This window comes from Suillus paluster (assembly GCF_016628075.1).
Source record: "Suillus paluster strain FC165 chromosome Unknown EDB91scaffold_99, whole genome shotgun sequence".
NCBI lineage: Eukaryota > Fungi > Basidiomycota > Agaricomycetes > Boletales > Suillaceae > Suillus > Suillus paluster.
This window is the reverse complement of record NW_024537659.1, coordinates 130,246-144,898: the sequence shown is the minus strand read 5'-3', so window position 1 is coordinate 144,898 and position 14,653 is coordinate 130,246. Positions and strand designations below refer to the sequence as shown.

The 14,653-nt window shown below is 48.4% G+C and overlaps 4 protein-coding genes across 4 annotated transcripts; 2 read left to right on the top strand and 2 right to left on the bottom strand.

The window, feature by feature from the left end:
- The first annotated feature begins 1,051 nt into the window (after positions 1-1,051).
- Positions 1,052-1,617, top strand: EDB91DRAFT_900096 (uncharacterized protein). The gene is made up of 3 exons (XM_041328786.1): positions 1,052-1,083; positions 1,145-1,340; positions 1,413-1,617. Exons 2-3 carry the CDS (start codon positions 1,226-1,228, stop codon positions 1,544-1,546), a joined length of 249 nt encoding a protein of 82 aa, XP_041171620.1. The 5' UTR covers positions 1,052-1,083; positions 1,145-1,225; the 3' UTR covers positions 1,547-1,617.
- A 447-nt stretch (positions 1,618-2,064) lies between these two features.
- Positions 2,065-3,476, bottom strand: EDB91DRAFT_900065 (kinase-like domain-containing protein). The gene is made up of 8 exons (XM_041328785.1): positions 3,422-3,476; positions 3,252-3,369; positions 3,137-3,199; positions 2,897-3,076; positions 2,816-2,846; positions 2,727-2,764; positions 2,457-2,669; positions 2,065-2,409 (listed from the first exon to the last, which is right to left on the bottom strand). Exons 3-8 carry the CDS (start codon positions 3,179-3,181, stop codon positions 2,185-2,187), a joined length of 732 nt encoding a protein of 243 aa, XP_041171619.1. The 5' UTR covers positions 3,182-3,199; positions 3,252-3,369; positions 3,422-3,476; the 3' UTR covers positions 2,065-2,184.
- Positions 3,477-4,526: 1,050 nt separating this feature from the next.
- Positions 4,527-5,766, bottom strand: EDB91DRAFT_1339560 (uncharacterized protein; the record flags this gene model as incomplete). Its single annotated transcript, XM_041325674.1, has 7 exons — positions 4,527-4,779; positions 4,868-4,943; positions 5,088-5,098; positions 5,263-5,436; positions 5,493-5,555; positions 5,596-5,615; positions 5,763-5,766. 7 exons carry the CDS (start codon positions 5,764-5,766, stop codon positions 4,597-4,599), a joined length of 531 nt encoding a protein of 176 aa, XP_041171618.1. The 3' UTR covers positions 4,527-4,596.
- Positions 5,767-9,442: 3,676 nt separating this feature from the next.
- Positions 9,443-13,259, top strand: EDB91DRAFT_899902 (uncharacterized protein). Its single transcript, XM_041328784.1, has 11 exons — positions 9,443-9,752; positions 9,812-9,922; positions 9,979-10,161; positions 10,217-10,372; positions 10,419-10,526; positions 10,592-10,738; positions 10,799-10,937; positions 10,988-11,184; positions 11,237-11,381; positions 11,430-12,830; positions 12,885-13,259. Exons 1-11 carry the CDS (start codon positions 9,588-9,590, stop codon positions 13,088-13,090), a joined length of 2,958 nt encoding a protein of 985 aa, XP_041171617.1. The 5' UTR covers positions 9,443-9,587; the 3' UTR covers positions 13,091-13,259.
- Positions 13,260-14,653: the final 1,394 nt, after the last annotated feature.

The window sequence follows — 14,653 nt, the reverse complement described above, 5'->3', positions numbered from 1 at the left end:
CGTTGGATAAATCAGTCAGGCGGAGAGACTGGTCAGCAGATTGAATGACCTATGGAAGGACCTGTTTGCGTCAATGCAGGCACACTCAATTGGTTGAGAGAAGGGACGTTAAACGGTTTTGTCAGTGGGCAAAGTGTAGCCTGGAACTAAATTATGTAGAAGAAAGAGAGAACATGCGCGGTTGGGAGGAATGAGAGAGTGTGAGAAAGAGAGAGAAAAAGACAGAAGAAAGTCTAGGAGAAATAATACGGTGAGAGCTCGAGGTCACGGAAAGAGAAGCCAACAGAAGAAGGAGGCAAACGGAGGAGGGACTTACCAGACGCCAACCTCATACTTAGTACTTAAACGCATTCTGAGGTTCGAGCAGAGTGTGACTCACGGTGTTTCGTAGTACGTGCCACTGAATTACGGGAGTCGGTATACTTAGATGGCGCCATCGTTGCATCGTCCTCTAAACGTTGCTGATAGGCTCCATTAATATTAGTAACTGCATGACATTCGAGACGGTTGTGACACAGTCCGTGTGCGTGAATTTCATGGCCATGGATGAGGTTCCTTGTCTCGCTTCGGTAGCACTAGACAATCTCGTGGTGATTACATAATTGATTGTCCAAATTGGTAACTCATGTTGGAATCTGCCGTGACTCCTGAGTACTGGAGTAAAGGGTTGTAAAGGCCTGCTAAACTAAATATCAGTGATCACAGCCCGTACATATGATTATCTTCATATGTTTGCAGTTCACTGTCCAAATTTGCAACCGGGCCATGTTGGAATCATGCCCGAAGATACTTACAGGATGAAAAACGTAATCCCACTTGGACCAGTACTGGTGATCACAGCCCGTATGATTGGACCTTACGCAAAAACCAATATCTAATCTTAACGAAAAACACCGCTGTCTATGCCAGGCAAAGCACATCTCCAGCGCCGTTCGCATCACCCGTTTACCCGCTTATCATACCGTACCCATGAGCTCATCAAGCGCTTGTCATACATTCAATTTGTCCTCGGTAGGCGCCAGCTACACATTCGGCCTTCAACAACCCCCTTCTACAGCTACGAGCAGGCGCCTTTGATTACCCGTAATATCCCTTTCACCGGCCATGTTCGCTTCTCTAGTGCGCTTAAAGCTCTCGTTGACAGGCAGAGCCATACTAAAGAAGGAACGTTCTATATGGTCTAACTAGCACGGGAAACTAAGGCAGAGCTCACACCCTTCATCGGATGAAGTTGTGCCCCTCTAGTACTTTGTCATATTCGCTGTGCTCGTTCACATTTGCCACTCTCATCTGCCTCCGTCACGTCACATTCGTCCCTCGTTCTCCTCCAGCGCTTAAAGGCGAGCTTAATCGCTTTTTTCACTTTTTTCGATGTCTAATACACCGCTATATAACAACCATCTCCGCCACAGCAGCCTGGCTTTCATCCGCTTACCCTCTCGAAAATGCCATGTCGCTAATAATGCCAGAAACCTCTCCTCTTGGCATCAACGCATTGCGCCCTCTCGTGCTCCACTGCTGTCCCACCAGCATATGCACCAACTAGATGAGCATCTCCCATTCTAATTTGTCTTGCACATTACGCCCATGGTCAGCTGCCGCATTTTCTAGTAGTTGACTTTACATGTATGCTATGTATACAAATAACAATTATTTGCGCCGAGGCCCAAGGCACACAAACACAAAATCATCCAAGGCTAAGCGCCACGTCAGCGACGAGAGTGGCAACAATGAAAAAGTACAAAGTACAATCAATGAAGATATATATATAGACACGGCGAAGAGATAAGGAGTGAGAGAAACAACAAAGGTGCGAGAGGTCAACTCGGAAGCGAGGTGCCCCCAGTGGGTGAGGTTGTGTTATTGTCTGTGATGCCGTCAACATTACAAAGAGTCTGGAATTCTTTCAGGTCCGTGAAGGTGATAAAAGAGAGGAAATATTTATCGTAACGGCGCTCGGCTGCGCCAGTCCCCGACACCCAAGGCTATGGGTAGTGATACATAATATCTGCAGAATTTCTGACCGAACAGCTAGGTTGTAGTTCTATCATGCATATCAGTCTAGCTCGAACACCAAGTTCATCAAGTACCATTTTGAACTTTTGAACAATCTATCACCGGCATATACATACTAGTATCATAAGTGAGGCACAATAATGAAATATACATCCTACATTGATTGGGCTATTTCTCCGATAATTTGTCTAGCGTAATCTCATGTAAAAATCCCACAACCTGGTCGGCAGAGGGGCGACGTTCCACATCATTCCAGCATCTGTCGATGACCTCCCACAAACAATCTGCAATACGTGGACTCAAGGGTCTTGTTGGCTTCTTACCCTTGCCTATCAAGTCAGTGACTTGGTCATCGTTCCGTGCATCTGCATAAGGTTGTTGACCTGTCATGACCTGCAAGACTTCAGTCGCAACCCAACGCAATTAAGAATGTGAAAAACCTGAAGCATGAGGCATCCGAAAGAATAAATATCGCTCGCTGGCGTTGGAGAAGTCGACGACTCTTTGTTCTCGAGCGCTTCAAAGAGCTCTGGAGCAGCCCACCGCACGTTAATGCTTCCGACGTATGAAGTACCCGAGAGCTCGGAACGCATGATGAGGATCCCATAGTCTGCTACGCGGGCGTTGCCGTCGGAATCTATTAGAATGTTGTTCTGTCGTTCCAGATCTGATCATTAGAGCTTGACAGCAGGTATAAGTAAACTACGTACGGCGGTAAGGTCACCGTGAACAACGTCCTTCGAGTGGACTACAATGCCGCAACTCAGTGTTTTTGCAACTAATGAAGATTCCAACTTACGGTAGCTGATGGCTGCAGCGACTTGCTGCAACTAAGGGTCCAATGAATACCATGTGCGAGCAGCGTTGAGAAAGAACTCACGATTTCAAACTTATGTTCGATGGTCCACTTTTGTTCACTACATATGGTAATAAGCGAGCCGTCGTGCATCCAAGGGGAAACCATCGCTGGGAGTTGCCCAAAGTCGTCACTGAAACCGAGCAAAGGCAAAATATTCTCGTGTTGCAGTTGCATTCGTGCACGAAAATAGTCCAAGAGTTTCTGCGAAGCCATGAGGTTTGAGCAAGCGTATTAGATGCAAATGGGAAGCCGAGAGCGTACTTGGGTAATTCTGGCCTTGGAATCGTCGTCCGTGACGTCAATCATTATAGGCTTGACTGCTACCTGTCAAGGATTTAGATTGCCCAGCCATACATCATGTACACGGCATACTTGCCTCCAAGTCACCATGGTCGGACGTGGTGTAGGTGCATTTCCGCACCTCCCGAAAACTACCGTGTGGTATGAGATTGGACGACTCCTTGGATAAGAGTCCCGTGAGGTTCAGTAGTGGGCTGCATTAGAAGTCAGCATGAGGAAGTGCAGTCGCAGGTTACTGTCATGAACTTTCCATTGATCAGTAGACGGGTTACTTCTCCACCAAAGTAACCCGACTTTCTCTAAGCAGTAGGACAAAAAAGACATTGAGGTGGAACACTTGTGATTCGTGCTCTTTTAACGAGCGCAGGCCTGCACTGACAGATCGGCGCCATGATGGGGAATTTCACAAATGGAGGGATGTGGCACTGTGGATATGCAGATAATTTCATTGATTCTGCTGATAGGTTAGTAACGGTGTGATGTGACGTCGCGGATGACTTTGATTCAGCACGTAGAACGTGCTACCTGTGTTTCAACCGATTCCGCTGAGAAAATTTCAGCTGAAATGAAATTCATTCTAATTAAGCATCTAGATCTGGGAATGACCTCATTCCGCACTCCTACCAACAGACTTCAATCCCGTCCTAGTATGTACTCGACACCATCATTTGCTGTATCTTGGCACAATACTAGAAAGAGCTACTATCTATCTTGGCAATTTGAATTGCGCAGTTGGGAAGATGTAGTTATATTGACTGCTCATCTTAGTATATAGCTGTCCTAAGTCCTAGTAGGACGGGACCCCGACCCTCAAAGTGTCTACTGTTTAGGAGCGTGGCCTCATCCCGCCAAGGCCCAATATTAATTGGCCCACGGGCCGCATCTCCATAGCCAAATACGAATGTCGGTCTACTTAGTACTATGTTGAGTCTAGCGGTACACTGGATGACTTCCTGCAGCGTCTAGAATGTCATTCTAAATACAAACCTATGTTCTAAAGTTCTGCTGCTGACATGCCGCCGTCAAACGTCAGTGTTTTCCAAGTCCCCTGCCATTTTGACAGCTCACAATTGGACATTGGAATCTAGACACAATTGGTCTGCGGATTAGTAAGTGTTTCTAAATCGTGACGAGCGCTAGATGTGGCAGTGTTTTGCAGTGTCCGCGTCTCTGTTCACTCCATGGCGGAAGGTGGCTATTTTGAGGGGTCGTAGGGCGCTCAAGTAATTTGTGGACTCTTTTTCCCTGCCTTTAGACATACACGTTGACGGAACAGAGGAAGCCTCAGCATGAATCTATGTCATTTTACCCATTAGCAGGAGATGAATTGAGAGCCCAGTGATCAGAAGTCCCCAAGAAGTCGATTGCAAAACTCGTCTGGTACAAAAACAGTCAACACATAGCATATCTATAGCGATACATCAAATGTCAACAATGGGAGATCGCCGTGATATCTCGAGCCAACATTGTTTGATGAAGTCCCGGTGACAGTCTTCAATGGCAGGGATCTCCGGACGCTTAGGATTGATACCCTTGAGTATGGCTACGACAATCTCTGGGTGATCACTGCGAATGTCGCAGTACGGCTGCTGACCCGATAAAATCTAGCACAAATGAGTGAAAGAACACAACAAATATACGCCGTTAACAGACCTGGTATGTGGTGCATCTCAAAGAGTAAATATCACACACTAGTTTCGGTGAGCCAGGCGCATCCTCGGTGTCGGGAACTTCGAAAAGCTCTGGCGCAGCCCATCGCACACCACCCCTGATATAAGAGGTTTCGTTTAAGTCGGAGCATGTAGTCAGTAGGCCATAATTAGACTGCTAGCTGAGTTCTTCCGCCGCTGTCGAGTACGTTGCCCTGAGAGGACGTGAGAAGGTTCACATGTATGCATATCTTTTTACTTACACCTCCGAGATCTGCATGTGTCACCTCGTTAGAGTGGACTAAGCACCACATATATATCAGCATCTTGATGCAATGCAGAAATGATACGATGTACGGTATTGAAGACCAGCAGTTACATCAACAAGCTGTTACGACAGTCATGAGCTGCGGTGCGTTCATATCAGACAGGACTTACCAAACCGAACTTTTGGGCCTCAGAGAGACGGTCATAATGTTTATCGAGACATGTGCTCAAGGATCCGTTGTGCATCCACGGAGAAACAATAGCTGGTACTGGCAGGTGATACCCCACAGGGGAAGAATGGCATTGCGCTGGAGGGGTTTCCCCTTGTGGAAGTCGTCCTTCAACCTCCGGAGATGTTTTCATATCAATATTATTTTGGGATCCGGATCATATCAGCCAACCTTGTTGACGATGTCCTTGAAACGATCATCCGGAATTTCGATCCTTACGCATTTGACCGCGACCTTGAAACGTGATTAGATTACTAGAATTTAGTATACAAACCTCGACATCACTGTCATTTCCTGCGAATCTGCATTTTCATACGTCCCCGAAGCCACCCCGAGCTATGGAATAAATAAATTCTTTGACAACTTTCGCAGTAAGGGTGGTCGAAAGATTAGCCACACATTGGAGCTCTGCCGAGTAAGAGTCTTAGTAAGTTCACTCACTCATTATTATCAATGATGTTTACATCCGGGTGCGTCAAGTCTGATACTTCTGTTTCCGATTGGACTTTCCATGCCCATTTTTAGGGACGCGTTAAAAGATCCAGGTGGAAAGATGCAGCATGATGAAACTAGTAAAAAAGCTGTGCTCATCGGCCATCTCCGTAGGCGCCACAAGTTGCTGACCATGCACAAGTGCTGGAGGACATGGAGGAAATTCAAATGGCCGGTCTGTGTGAGGTTCGCACATACTCCGCGCCAAAGTCTGCCAAAGTGTTTGGATAAAGGGTGGGGGACACGTGTGGGGGTATTTGGTCGCCAGGTTCCGGGCTACCTGTTGTTCTTGGATTCCCAGTCATCGTCAACTTACGGAGGTATTGTTTGGCCTGTCTTTCGTTCTCATAACTATTGTTTCATGCCCAGCGATGGGACTTTACCCTCAAGGCCTCCAGGGAGATGAGAAGGGCATCACCCCGTGTGGATAAAGCAGGTCCGTGACGCTCGAACAGAATTCGACCTTGCGTTGAACAAAGATTAAAAAACCATGGCCGTTTCAAGTGGATCGCGAGCTTGCGAGCGTTGACACGCGAAACATGGCCTTTGTACGCGGTCACGTGAAGATTCTGCTCTAGCGCGCTTCGATCTAAATTATACACATGCCCGAGCGCACCTAGTCAAAAGGACTCGATTCGAGAATCGACGCCTCATTCCCTCTTCGTCTCTGCGCTCATCCCCATTCGCGCGTCGTTCCCTCATTTTCGTCCACCCACCCGCCTCCCTATTTGATAAATACAGTGTGTTTTGGTCTGAATGCGTGTTTTCCTGACGGACTATTCGGTCTGTACACGTTTCGCCCGAACACGCTCCGAAGGTTTGATTATTTTATCCCCAATCACTCGGTACTCAAGCATCTCTTTGTCGCTACCTTGGGGTCACATGCTTAGTCCAGACACCGCCTTCCCGCGCGGGCCTGGCTTCGCCAGACCTTCCCACACACAAAACGAATCTACTTATGTCGTCTTCACTTTGATTCGTTCTCAAAGCTTTCTAACTTTCACAGTTCTTCTTCCCTCTCTTCAGCCGCACTCTGAACTGACTGTATAAGAAATATTAAAGCTCATCCGATAGTATCGCGTCCCTTTAATATTTAATCTCCTCTTCATCTTCTATTAGACAACGCGTTCATACAAAGGTTCGTTTCCTTCTCTTAATCAAACCACATTTTATTTTTCTCACATCCTCTCTATTTCATGAAGGATCTTAGGCCATCGCACTGTTCGATGCAGATCAATAATACTTACAGCTTGTTCAACATCTACTTAGCGCTCTTCCAAATGCAAACCCTCTTGCATATCGTATCATGCACTTGATCAACTCGCGCATCCGTTGATCGCTTCCTGACGCTGTCAACTCCGCTTCTTTCTCATCTAGATCAGCTGTTCATCCTACATATGCGGAGTTGATGGAGGCATGTTAACATGCATCCAGCAATGTTTTTCTGGCTGACTCCAAACACAAAAGGTGCTAGGATTTCCTACTACCTGAAGAAGCTCTCGAATCATACCAATCCATGATGAACACCGTTGATGAAACCACAAGGCCAGCTGCCTCGATCTCAATTGGTCCATTGGTAGGTCCTCAGTCATGTTACTTCATGCTACAATCCTCACCCCCATTTCACTCAGCGTTCGAGCCCGATAACCGTGTTTTTCGTGCATGTACTACTCTCTTCCTCATCCTCCCGCTAGCTGACGGTCATCCAGATGTTTATCCCTGACCAGGATAAACATCACTGCATACAAGATAGTACAGAACCTGATTTCTTCCGGGATATGCATGATGTGAGCGCAACAGCATATGCTTCGTTTGTCACTCATATCATTCATTAGTGTCCTGAACTTCCTCATTACGAACTCAGCAACGCACTGGGCGCCTCAAAATACTTAAGCTTGCTGTGACGAGGACCCTCGTCCAGCTTCTCCTCTGCCACCACTTCCACCACCTTCATAGCCCAGGTACGCCACCTAGTATTATCCTGACCGTCTTACCGTACCACTTCCATATCCATACTACGCACAGGATGCCTATGAATTGTGTGGCAGTACGATGCCGCCGTTGAATGCATCTTAGAAGCAGTGCGAAGTCGTGTCTCCAAACTACTCGATGACGGTGTGGAGGGCGAAATCATTCGTCACTACTGCGATAGCACTACGCCCAATATTCTGGTGCCGACCCAGGTTCTCCTGAAGTGCCGCAGGAGGCACCAAGGGAGGAAGTATCAGTCAGGGAAAACGAGTTCGACGGTAGCGAAACCAGCGCGGCTCTCCATCAACGGAAATGGCAAATTGCATTCCTCGCAGCGCTTTATTTATTGTTTTTCTGGTGCTGGGTCGATATTCAAATCAGGAGACAGATCGTGTTTGAGTGCTTTTCCGTGATGTAGATATCGTCTACACTTGGGAATCAGCCCGTAGATCTTCTGGACTTCCGCCCTTATACATTACTCCACCCTGTGGGGCATCCGTCTGGAGATCCATTACGAGATTCGGGCGATAACAAAATACGCATTGCATCTTCCCGGGAGCTGGTAGCACCTCCCTACATCATGGTGGATTCTCGGGCTTGCAGCGTGTCGCTGCGATCTGGAGTTATTTGCGAGATCGCACTGTGTCAACTTTCCGGCGGCAGGGACTTGATCAATCGTGGCTCAGTGGGGCAGAAAGTGGACTCGCAGACCCTCGAGGGTTGTCATGTATGTGATGGGAGTTCGTCGTAAATCATCTGACCTGGTGCAACACGGAGCAGAAGTACGCGCATAAGACAAGGGAGAAGGATTGCCTCTACATTTCGGTGAGTGAGGGCAGTGGTGTAGGAAAATGACCTATACAAGATATTATTCACGCGGCTATCCAGGGTATATGGCCTTCGAGACACTAGTAACACATATCACAATTAAATGCAAGGGGATGTATTTTGGAAGGTGTGGAGATATGCGTCGGACCGGTGTGCAAAGGCACAAGTCGTCATACGGGTGTGATACAGTTGAGGAAGACACATAAGATACCGGTATTCTTACTGCAGCCTTAATGGAGGCAAACCCTCGTACCCTGGGCTTCTATGGAAACATGAGGCAGGCTAATAGAGTGGAGCAGCATAAAACGCACGGAACACACACCTCTGCAGTAGCAAGACACCCTCAATCCCTCCCCAAGTCCACCTCGACCGTGTTCAACAACGTCAACATGTCTCAGCTAATTCCAAACACGACACCCCGTCGAGTCTTTAAATATCATACAGCCGGCATATCGGGTGCAGCAGTTTTCCCCGATAAACGACGAATGGTCACAGGCTCGCGGGACAAGACGCTTTGTCTGTGGGACTTGAAGATAGGTGCAGTTTTGAAGAAGATGGAGGGCCATCGCGACAATGTGTGGGGATTGGTGGTATCGCGAGACAGGAAAATCATAGCAAGCAGTGATGACAGCGGAGTGGTCATCGCCTGGCACGGAGAAACTGGGGAACCTCTTACCCAACCCATCAGAGCCCACTCCACTTATATCTACGGGTTGGACTTTTCACCCGATGGCACATTGCTAGCCACTGGTTCACGAGACGGAACGACCAGACTGTGGAGCACGGAAACATGGCGGCTACAAGGAACAATCCAATGCGGGGGTGGCGTCAATTGCGTTCGGCATTCCCCGTCTGGCGAACATCTTGCCATCGCGACAGGCACCAATATCGAAATTTATTATTTAGCCACAAAGGAACGCATCGCAATCTTCAAGGGACATACATTAGACAACTACTCACTCGCGTGGACACCCGATGGTACACGCCTTCTCTCAGGGGGAAATAGTCAGGATCCGACCATACGGGAGTGGGATACATCCACTTGGAAGCAGGTCGGTGATCCCTGGACGGGCCACACGAGTCATATCCACTCCATTGTCATTCATCCTACGGGCACACACATCGCTTCCGCATCTGAAGATAAGCATGTTCGTCTCTGGCAGCTCTCAGATCGACGAACTATCGCCATCCTCCAGCACTCATCCCCGACGTACTGCGTCACTTTCTCCATGGACGGCAGGCATATCCTCAGCGGAGGTGGAGAGAACATGATCTCGCAGTGGGAGACACCCAAGGGCGTGAATTTAGAGGTATGTTTCCGTCCTTGACTCTGACAATGCAATTCGAGCATGTTTCACGTTCACAGATTCTCTCCGTCAACAATACCACTGCCCGCGACGCATGCATCGCGGGGGACTTATCTACCGCTGAAAAATTATTCACTCAAGAGATTGACGCCGATGCAAAAAAACACACCTCGTATGCCAATCGTTCATTTGTCATGGCGCGAAAAAACGACTGGGACCACGCGCTTGACGACGCAAAAAAGGTGATATAGACTGACCCATCATTGCTCCTTTATGCTAACTTTCATTGTAACATAGTCCGTCACCATCCAGCCCTCCTTGACAGGTTATATCTCTAAGGGAATTGCCCTATGCGGAAAAGGGCAGATCCGGGACGCGAGGACAGCATTTGACGTTGCCTCCATTTTCACGAACGAAGATTCAAAAACCATCCATTTCCTTTTCTTGGTTAAGGCATGTTAAATTTTCTCGCATCTTCCTTATTTCATTACGGTTTCAGGCCGTAGCACTATTTGGTGCAAACCAACATCAGGAGGCAATGCAGCTCGTCCAACAGCTGGCTGCAGCTTGTCCGAATCACGATGTTCCTGCGTATCGTGTCGTGGAGGTGTGTACCTTAATAAAGCACAGGTTTTGTGCATGGAAACCGAATTTTTCTGATTCGCACATCAGGCATACCTACATGTTCAGCTCGGTATCAAAGCCTTGAATGGCTTGCGCCACGACGAAGCTGCTGACCACTTCGATGACGCTATCAATTCCGGGGCTTTCTCATCAGGATCGGTCATTCATTTCGTATACTACAACGACTTGGTGGTGGTACGTTGATGTGATGTAACCGAAACGTGCTTTTCATGCCCCACCACATGCTTTTTGTAGCTGTTCAAGTTGGATTTCGAGCCATTGTGGCAAATTGCAAATCAGAACCGGTGTGATGCCCTCCTCCGGGCTGGTAGACTCCAAGAAGCCTTGAAATCATATGGAGTTACGAAACCCAGCTGCGCCGATTGGTCCACTGGTAAGTCTTTAGCGATGTCACGCAAGAATCCTCACCCGCATTTTGCTCAGCTTTCACGCAAGAATGCAGCAAGCTATCTCGTGACGCCGGATGTGCAGCCCTCGCCGCACGAGACTACGACAAGGCTATTGAGCTATACTCCATGGTGATCGACCTGAATTCTGCAATTGACACCGACTTTGCGAAACGTAGCGAGGCCAAGTCGGGCAAATTGCTATGGGAGGACGCGCTTCTTGATGCGCAAAAGGTGCGATGACGGCTTCTGGTTTGTTGCCAATGTTCACTTTGGCGACGCATAGGTCATCGAACTCAACCCTTCGTCTCACGTTGGGTACGAGGTGAAGCATGCAGCGCTTCATGGAGCCCAGTGCTATGATGAAGCTATCGAGGTCTTCGACATGATGATCTCGAAATTGAACAGTGCTACTGACATGCAAATGCGAAGTAAGCTCTAAGTTACCTGTGCGTCAAGATGCTCAACTCTTTCCTCAGAGCTGCGCAGACAGTATCTCAGTCTCTCCGAAGCCACGAGTGATATTCGAAAGATCATGAGCGATCAACTCAACGCTGCCCCGCTGCGTCTACTCAACACCGCCACTGGACTCTTATGCGACCGAGGAGCACAGTTTGGCGCCTTTGAAACAACAATAGACTACAAGAAGCTTCTATTGTCGACTATGAAGCACCCTGACCTTGGAACGGAGCACATCACAGACGCGGTGGCGACGTACTTCCGTTGCGTTATGTTATCCCATAGATGGGACGAAAAGGAGCCGCGGTTGCAGGACATCAAGGACCAGGATGTATACAAGTTGAAGGCAGGAAATCTCGTCAAGTTGCAGTCGTTCTGCGACATGGCTCGTAAGGCAGAGTATCACTGGGCGTGGGTCGATTCTTGTTGCATCGACCAGCGCGACAACGGCGAAGTCCAAAAATCACTGAACTCTATGTTTGGTTGGTATCACGACTCAGCGCTCACGGTCGTTTACCTGTCAGAAGCTTTGCCTTCGTCCCAGCCCGGTGCGCTGGCGAAGAGCTCATGGAACACCCGAGGATGGACTGTCCCCGAATTCCTCGCACCTAAAGTCATTCGCTTCTACCAACAGGATTGGACTCCATATCTCAACGACCTCTCCCCCAACCATAAGAAATCCGAGAAGATCATGGGTGAATTGGAGGATGCGACAGGCATAGATGCCCGCGCCCTTGTCGCCTTCCAACCTGGGACGAGAGACGCTCGGGAGATACTCCGATGGGCGTCTACGCGCGTCACCACCGTGCCGGAAGACATCGCGTATTCATTGTTCGGCATCTTCGGCGTCCAACTTCCTGTCATTTATGGAGAGAAGAAGCAAAATGCACTCGGGCGGCTCCTGCAGGAGATCGTGGCTCAGTTGGGCGACATTACTGTCCTTGACTGGGTCGGGCAACCATCCACATTCAACAGTTGTCTACCAGCCGACATCATTTCGTATGAAGATTCAGCGCACAATGCGCCATCTCTATCCGAAGATGAGATTGAGTCATTAATCTCCTTACTGCGAGATGCTGTGACTTTAGAGTCGGCTTCGAGACTGCATCAGACACTCGAAAGCTTGGGCGCTCCCCGTTTTGCGCACCACCGGTTGCATCTTCCTTGCATTGTATTCCCTGTCACAGAAGCCACGCGGCGCTCTGGTACTGGTGGAGGCCAGAAGACCTCTACGTATACAGTCAAGGCAGTCGGGCTCGATGACCTCCAGATCACCACAACAGACAGGTTGATTCCGTTCTCGCGGGCAAGGCCCGCTCCACAGCCATTCCTTCTTGTCCGTCCATGGGACCGCCGTCTCCTCGACCAGCATGACTCTGCAGAGCAGGTTGATTTTGTGGATGATGCGGAGAGCTCTGGAGGTAAGTCCGAGTCCGAATCTCCGTTGGATGCCTCACTCCCCATTTCTCCTGTAGATGAAGAGCTGGATGATTCGAAATCTCACTCGCGAGCCTTGCGATTGATGGTTAGCCTTGGGCAGCCATTCGGCGCATTTTTACTCGTACAGCAGCGCAAGGGAGCATATGAAAGGATCGCATCGGATCGTGATATCATTGCACAGGTCAATGATTTGGCTTCTGTCAACAACATGATGGACGTCAGGACCGTAGAGATATGGTAGCTGTATGTGTTGTTTTTTTTCAACGCAGCTCTCGTTTGTCCCTTGACGATATACATGCATATACAGATACTTCATGATTCCTTCAAAGCAGACGTACGTTGGATACCTATTCATTTCATGAAGCACTAGTATTTATCTGTCTTACACCATTTATGCCCTTTCGTCTCCCCACAACTGCGCATTCGCTTGACGCTCTCGCCTTCACCAATTTGTGCCTCCTTTGAATCTACTAGTACGAGCACACGAACCCATATTACATTCAGTTATCACGACTCGAACACCGAATAACATGTCCATGACCTCCCTAATATCTCAAGTAACGACTACGATTGTGAGTCGTCGTTTATCGTGGTTTCCCCTGTTCGAGACCACACACGTCGCAGAAGCACGGTTTTGACCATTCAAAGTTACATTCAGTCCGTCGTCCACACTACCATTAACATCAGGCGCCATCGTCCGATGCTTCTATGAGATTGTATGTGAATTATACAAGGGTGTCTTGGAGCTCGCCGTGGTCGACGGAACCGCAAGGGTCTTTGTCGAAGTGGCGGAATACGTCCTGGCAGTCCCGTGTTTTGATATATCTTAGTATGGCCGTCATCAGCTACGAGGCCTTGTGTACGCACCTTAATGTATTTCCAGAGTCCACAGAACAACTCTCCTTTAGATGGATCGAAAGACCATAATCGGATGAGGGGGAAGTACTTCGTTACTGCTCCGGTCAACATTCTATCGCAATCGACGAACAACCGACCAAAGGAATACTGTGATAGAAACAGAGACGACCGATAAACACGCTCATCAAAGCTTTAAGTAAACGCTAAGATAACATCAGCATCTCCATTTCTTTCAAAATCTACAATGCAATACTCACAAGTCCAATCCCCGTTAATAACTCATCTAGCTAGAATAGACGCACCAAAGTGATCGAACTCAGTAGCAATAGTCCCCCCGATCTGCCCGTATCAACAGCAGCGAACCACGACCGCAGCCTGTCGTATGTCCATCAGCGAAAAACGCACACTGATGCCGATCATGAGCCGTGCTAACTGGGGATCAGCGCAGGCGGAGGACTTCCTGGCACACCTGGGCTAAACTCACCAGGATAACCTCTTCACTGTAAATAAAGTATGCTACCGAGGCTCGACTTGTGATCGCAAAGAGATGATTGTACGCACCCCTGCACATCCCTCGTTTGCAGAGTGTTCTCAAAAGTTTAACGGTGGTTGGAGGACAAACACTGTTTGATCGGCGTCCACTTATCAGTGGCCTATGATTCAAGGAAATGAGCGGTGTACAACAGCAAAATACAGAACTAGTCCCGAAGCTTGTCCCGTGAACAGCATCGAAGCCGATCTGCTTTGTCATCTTGACACCCTGCGCAACGCTAACGAAAAAAGGGATTCCATAACTCACAAATAAAAACGACGAAAGACGGAGATTCGAGAAAAAAGGAAACGATATACGAAAAATGGCGCATATGAATGTGACTGTGGTTGCGATGAGCTTGGCATTTCACGGATACGGCAGGAGGAGGAAAATGATCATATATGATCAATTGAA

Excerpts from the sequence above, each read along its gene's own strand:
- EDB91DRAFT_900096 (XM_041328786.1), top strand. The coding sequence starts at position 1,226 with ATGAAGTTGTGCCCCTCTAGTACTTTGTCATATTCGCTGTGCTCGTTC. Across the intron at positions 1,341-1,412 it reads TTCTCCTCCAGCGCTTAAAG|CAGCCTGGCTTTCATCCGCT; the intron begins GCGAGCTTAATC and ends TCTCCGCCACAG.
- EDB91DRAFT_900065 (XM_041328785.1), bottom strand. The coding sequence starts at position 3,181 with ATGATTGACGTCACGGACGACGATTCCAAGGCCAGAATTACCCAA. Across the intron at positions 2,847-2,896 it reads TCGAACATAAGTTTGAAATC|TTGCAGCAAGTCGCTGCAGC; the intron begins GTGAGTTCTTTC and ends TTGGACCCTTAG. Across the intron at positions 2,670-2,726 it reads TTCACGGTGACCTTACCGCC|AACAACATTCTAATAGATTC; the intron begins GTACGTAGTTTA and ends CTGGAACGACAG.
- EDB91DRAFT_899902 (XM_041328784.1), top strand. The coding sequence starts at position 9,588 with ATGGTACACGCCTTCTCTCAGGGGGAAATAGTCAGGATCCGACCATAC. Across the intron at positions 11,185-11,236 it reads CGCTTCTTGATGCGCAAAAG|GTCATCGAACTCAACCCTTC; the intron begins GTGCGATGACGG and ends GGCGACGCATAG. Across the intron at positions 11,382-11,429 it reads TACTGACATGCAAATGCGAA|AGCTGCGCAGACAGTATCTC; the intron begins GTAAGCTCTAAG and ends CTCTTTCCTCAG.